The 5477-nt window shown below is 48.6% G+C and overlaps 1 protein-coding gene across 1 annotated transcript; it reads right to left on the reverse strand.

The window, feature by feature from the left end:
- Window positions 1-426: 426 nt before the first annotated feature.
- On the reverse strand, window positions 427-3029 carry LOC119329899. The gene is made up of 7 exons (XM_037602998.1): window positions 2961-3029; window positions 2757-2870; window positions 2251-2526; window positions 1913-2164; window positions 1616-1656; window positions 1221-1395; window positions 427-708 (listed from the first exon to the last, which is right to left on the reverse strand). Exons 1-7 carry the CDS (start codon window positions 3027-3029, stop codon window positions 427-429), a joined length of 1209 nt encoding a protein of 402 aa, XP_037458895.1.
- Window positions 3030-5477: the final 2448 nt, after the last annotated feature.

Here is a 5477-nt window from a genome sequence, read left to right on the forward strand (position 1 = left end):
AGCTAGGCGTTGCACTGTAGAGTGTGGCGCCTCGGTGCTAGGCGCTGCATGGGCTGTAGCTTGCAAACAGAATCATTATCAGGTAGAGATGAGGAAGGGAGAGGGGGACTTGGTGCACCCAGAGGGTGATTGTCATGGTTCAGAGTTCAATGTGGTTGAGCAGGGAGTTGAGGTCACCCTCGAGGATCCAGACCAGTTCAAACATGTCGAGACTGCCAATGTGAATGATCAAGATGAGGGCTTTAATGGTGAAGCTAATGAAGATCAAGTTCAACATTATTAAGACAACAAGTGCAACATAGAGGACCAAGTTCAACATTGCTAAGACGTCAACTCCAAGTTCAACATAACTAAGACATACAAAGAGGATCAAGTTCAACATAGAGCTACCACAAATAAAGGACTATGGCTGGTTCCTAAGAAGAGCTAGTTCCTTGAGCGCTTTTTGGCTGCTCCCCCCCTCTTGCTGGCTAACTTCTTGACCTTCCTAGGAAGAGGAACACGCTCCCGCTCCGGCTCCGGTTCCTCCACGTCATCGACATCGTCATCCAAATAGTCATCCAAAGCCGCCATCCGCGAGGTGCCGACCGTCCTTTTGCCTCTTTCGGTGAAGTCTTCAGGTGTGTACTTGTTGATTCCCTTTCTAGGCTTTAGCATGTATGCAGACCTAACCTGGTACGCCCCCAAGGTCATATCATCATCAGCAACCTATGCATCAACAAAAGATATGGAAAGACCGTGTGTGAGGATATAGTTAGCAATGCATCAACAATTGGATATATATGCTCATGCCATACCTCTTGGATGACCACACCCACATCCTCATCCTCCAAATGATCACCATGGCTCTGGCCCGAAGCGGGATCTGATGGTGTCGCCGACCTAGACCGTTCTTGTGATACATACTCGGGGTCACGACAACCAAAAAGGTTTGATAGCCGCCTTAACTTTTGGCCCTGGCGCTGCAACATGTACAAGTGAATGAGACATCGAACGTAGCAACACATGTTAAGTCTAGTTTGAAGGAGATGTGAACCTTGATGAATGCTCGAAGTGCACCTTCTCCATCGCTTTTGCCAGCCGGGGTTGTTTCAAGAATAGTCTCGGTCTCATCAGCTGCTTTCTTGATCTGGGCACGCTATGAACAGAAATGGTATTAACGTGTTAGGCAAGCGAAGATGTGAATAGAGTGAATGAAAAGCAAAGAGGGCAAATACCACAAAGTTCATCATTGGAGCTGAAGGGATCACTGAGTTGCCTTTCCTGACTAATGCGTTGTACTGGTGTTGGGCTACCTCATCAAAAACAGTGGGTTCTTCCAAAATCTCCTCAGCATACGCCGGCTTGCATACCTCCACACGGGTACTTGCAAGAAACCATGTGAGATAGTTGTTGAACGCTACAGGGCAGTGCTCACGAAGCTGGACTCCTTTTCTAGCCCTAGCTTGCTCCACACTAAGCGCAAACTGTACGACATACTTTCTGTGATGCTTGGCCCAATCCTTAATCTTCCGCTGCCTTTTCCTATCCAACCTGCAAGTTAGAAACATAATATTAGTAGCATCGAAACCGCCGAGAAGCTGCTAAGTACTCAAGGTTAATTATATCTTACGCGTGTAGCAACTTGTCCGTGTCCTCCCACTCCGGCGGATGTGCCTGGAACAAACCAAACTGACGGCGCACTCGATGTGGGAGGTGAAGCTCAACCGCCCAGTTGCATATGAGTGGGCACCGCATACGCCAGAGATCCCTATCCCTAGTGCACATCGGATTCAGCCTGAACTCTAAAGGGTTACCAAAACTATCTCCTGTTCCATACGGCTCCCATATCACCTGCAAAATGGGATAGAATGCAAAATTGATATCGAGTTGCAATAGAAGCATCATAATCGCTTATGCCATGTCAATTCACCTGCTCAGGCGTGATCGCGTCAAGCTCACTCTGGCACAACTTGTACCTGACCGAGGGATCATCTGTCGTCTCATTTATCACATCCCACTTGTAAGCCCAAGTGGGTAGCCGTAGTAGGTCGCCTTTGTCGTCCCAATCATCGTACTTCACCTTCTTCGGACGTCCAACCGGCAAACGCTCCCAGCTCCATATGGAAAGTGCGAGCAAACAACCACCAATACCTCCAGATGACCTACAACAGGCTTCGTCCAACTGCACATAAAAGAGAACATGGTTCAATTAAGAGCAAGACCGCATTCATAATGTAGCAATGAAGTGAAAAAGAAACAACTTCATACCTGTCTATACAAGTAAGCTAGTGTCGCCAAACCCCAACTCCATTTGCTATCGAAGACGGTCAACGCCTTCAGCCACATCCATGGAGCATTCTTGCCTGTGCCATCAGCAAACATAGTCCTGGATATCACATACCACATGTAGACACGAGCATATATCTTGACCGTGTCCTCATCAGCTTCCGGTGGGCAAGTACCAAAGTGATCAGTAATCCACGTGAAAGTAGCACCGGCTGCGACTCTTTCCTTCTTCTTGTTTTCTGCTGCTGGTTCCGGAGGCTCCGGAGGAACCATACCGATAAGGGCATGCATCTGCGCGCGCACCCATCGGAGTCGGTGCTCATACACAGAGGATTCCCATCGATAGGAAGACCGGTGATCATAGCAATATCCTGGAGCGTCACTGTCATCTCCCCGGTCCGTAGATGGAAACTATGTGTCTCCGGCCGCCAATGATCAATAAGCGCGGTGAGTGCTGGAGCATTGTTGGGTGGCGTCGACCGTCTGACCATATGAATGAAAGGGAGAAGTCCTGTCTCCCTTACATACGGTGTGTATCGCTCATCATAGCGCATCCACCCAAGGGTGACCCCGTGAGAACGAAGCTTCAAAGGTGCAAGCGCCTACAAACAAACAATTCATAACATTACATATGGGGTATTGGTGTTTGAAATAAATACGAAATTCATAAAACAGGCCACTTTCATTATTACCCGCTGCTCCACCGCCATAGCGTACGACCGGTGTTGTTTGTCCCAGTGATCATCGAGAAGCCAAACCATCCTAACAATTTTGAAAGAAAGCTTTCTTGTCAACACGATTATCTTTTCAATACAAATAAACTAAAGTACGCCTACTAGATGCAAAATACAAAGCATATGTATCCAAACCGTTCTTGCCAATACAAATGTAATTTCAATAAACTAAACTAAGCCTACCTCATGCAAGATTCAATACAAATATCTTTTCCATATAAATAAAATGTCAACCTATGTATCCAAACTATATAAATAACATGTCAACCTATGTATCCAAACCACATTCTAGTCTAACAAGGGTTCCCCAAATCTAATACACGCAAGATTCAAAAAAAAATTTCCTAAATCTAATACACACAAGATTCAAACAAGGGTTCCTCAAATCTCCGAAATAGCATACATTCTATGGATAGAAAGAAGGGGATCGGAGAAAAGTACCTTCTAGGATGGATTGGTGAAGGAATCCACGGGCCAAATCGTCGGTCTTGAAGATTTTTTAAGAGGGGATTGACAGGGGGAGAGGAGGAAGCCGCCGGCCGCCTGTTCTGTAACTCCTCTGGAACGAATGGGTGGGGTGGGGGGGGGGCAGCGGGCGGCTGGCATCTAAGTCACAGTGCAGCGCCTGCGGGCCGGGCGCTGCACATTACGGTGCAGCGCCTAGCTCTGAGGCGCTGCACTGCTGGGTGCGGGCCCAAGGGCTGCCACGGTGGACTGGCGTGCAACGCCCCCGAGCTGGGCGCTGCACCGTAGGGTGTGGCGCCTGCGTGGCGGGCGCCACACAAAAGGATCAGTGCTGTGAAATAGTTTCACGGGCAGTTCATTTTGTGAATTGATTTCGTCCACAGGTCAAAATAGTCAAAATTGCCCTCGCAACGCCACCTGCTTGGATTGATCACCCAAGCATCAGTGGCCGCCTATGTAATCTCCATATCATCTTGGCAAGACAACCGACTCCTCACTGCCACGGTGCTCATGCTCTTGTCTGGGGTTTTCAAATACATTGGGCGTACCCTTTGCCTTTACAAATCTAGACCAAAGTTCCTCAAGTATGTTATAGTGCCTAATTTGGATAGATATGTACGTGGTGTATACTATCTACCAGGTATCTTTTCAGAGAGGTGTTCTTTTCAGGATGTACTTAGGTGAAGAGTACATGATATGATTCTTGACGACATCGATGGCAAGCTACCGCCAGCTTCCGCTTTCTCAAGTATACTCTTTGATATTCCACCCAATGATATGGCTAGTATTGAAGGTGCAGCTATCATACCAGATTTGTGTTGGGTAACGTAGTAATTTCAAAAAAATTCCTACGCACACGCAAGATCATGGTGATGCATAGCAACGAGAGGGGAGAGTGTGATCTACGTACCCTTGTAGATCGACAACGGAAGCGTTAACTTGGTTGATGTAGTCGTACGTCTTCACGGCCCGACCGATCAAGCACCGAAACTACGGCACCTCCGAGTTCTAGCACACGTTCAGCTCGATGACGATCCCCGGAATCCGATCCAGCAAAGTGTCGGGGAAGAGTTCCGTCAGCACGACGGCGTGGTGACGATCTTGATGTACTACCGTTGCAGGGCTTCGCCTAAGCACCGCTACAATATTATCGAGGACTATGGTGGAAGGGGGCACCGCACACGGCTAAGAATATGATCACGTGGATCAACTTGTGTCTCTAGGGGTGCCCCCAGCCCCCGTATATAAAGGAGCAAGGGGAGGAGGCCGGCCGGCCCTATAGGCGCGCCAAGGAGGAGTCCTCCTCCTAGTAGGAGTAGGACTCCTACTAGGAGGGGGAAGGAAGTGGGGAGGGAGAGGGAAAGGGGGGCGCCGCCCCCCCCCTCTCCTAGTCCAATTCGGACCAGGGGGGAGGAGGCGCGCGGCCCACCTTTGGCTGCCCCTCTCTCTCTCCACTAAGGCCCATATGGCCCATTACTTCTCCCGGGGGGTTCCGGTAACCCTCCGGCTCTCCGGTTTTCTTCGAAATCACCCGGAACACTTTCGGTGTCCGAATATAGCCGTCCAATATATCAATCTTTATGTCTCGACCATTTCGAGACTCCTCGTCATGTCTGTGATCACATCCGGGACTCCGAACTAACTTCGGTACATCAAAACTCATAAACTCATAATATAACTGTCATCGAAACCTTAAGCGTGCGGACCCTACGGGTTCGAGAACAATGTAGACATGACCGAGACACGTCTCCGGTCAATAACCAATAGCGGAACCTGGATGCTCATATTGGCTCCTACATATTCTACGAAGATCTTTATCGGTCAGACCGCATAACAACATACGTCGTTCCCTTTGTCATCGGTATGTTACTTGCCCGAGATTCGATCGTCGGTATCTCAATACCTAGTTCAATCTCGTTACCGGCAAGTCTCTTTACTCGTTCTGTAATACATCATCCCGCAACTAACTCATTAGTTGCAATGCTTGCAAGGCTTAAGTGATGTGCATTA

The sequence above is a fragment of the Triticum dicoccoides genome, chromosome 7A (genome assembly GCF_002162155.2).
Source record: "Triticum dicoccoides isolate Atlit2015 ecotype Zavitan chromosome 7A, WEW_v2.0, whole genome shotgun sequence".
NCBI classification, from domain to species: domain Eukaryota; kingdom Viridiplantae; phylum Streptophyta; class Magnoliopsida; order Poales; family Poaceae; genus Triticum; species Triticum dicoccoides.

Coding starts and splice junctions, on each gene's coding strand:
- LOC119329899 (XM_037602998.1), bottom strand. CDS start 3,029: ATGGTTTGGCTTCTCGATGATCACTGGGACAAACAACACCGGTCGTAC. Junction 2,871..2,960: donor CTATGGCGGTGGAGCAGCGG/GTAATAATGAAA, acceptor GTTTGTTTGTAG/GCGCTTGCACCTTTGAAGCT. Junction 1,657..1,912: donor ACGCGATCACGCCTGAGCAG/GTGAATTGACAT, acceptor GGTTTGTTCCAG/GCACATCCGCCGGAGTGGGA.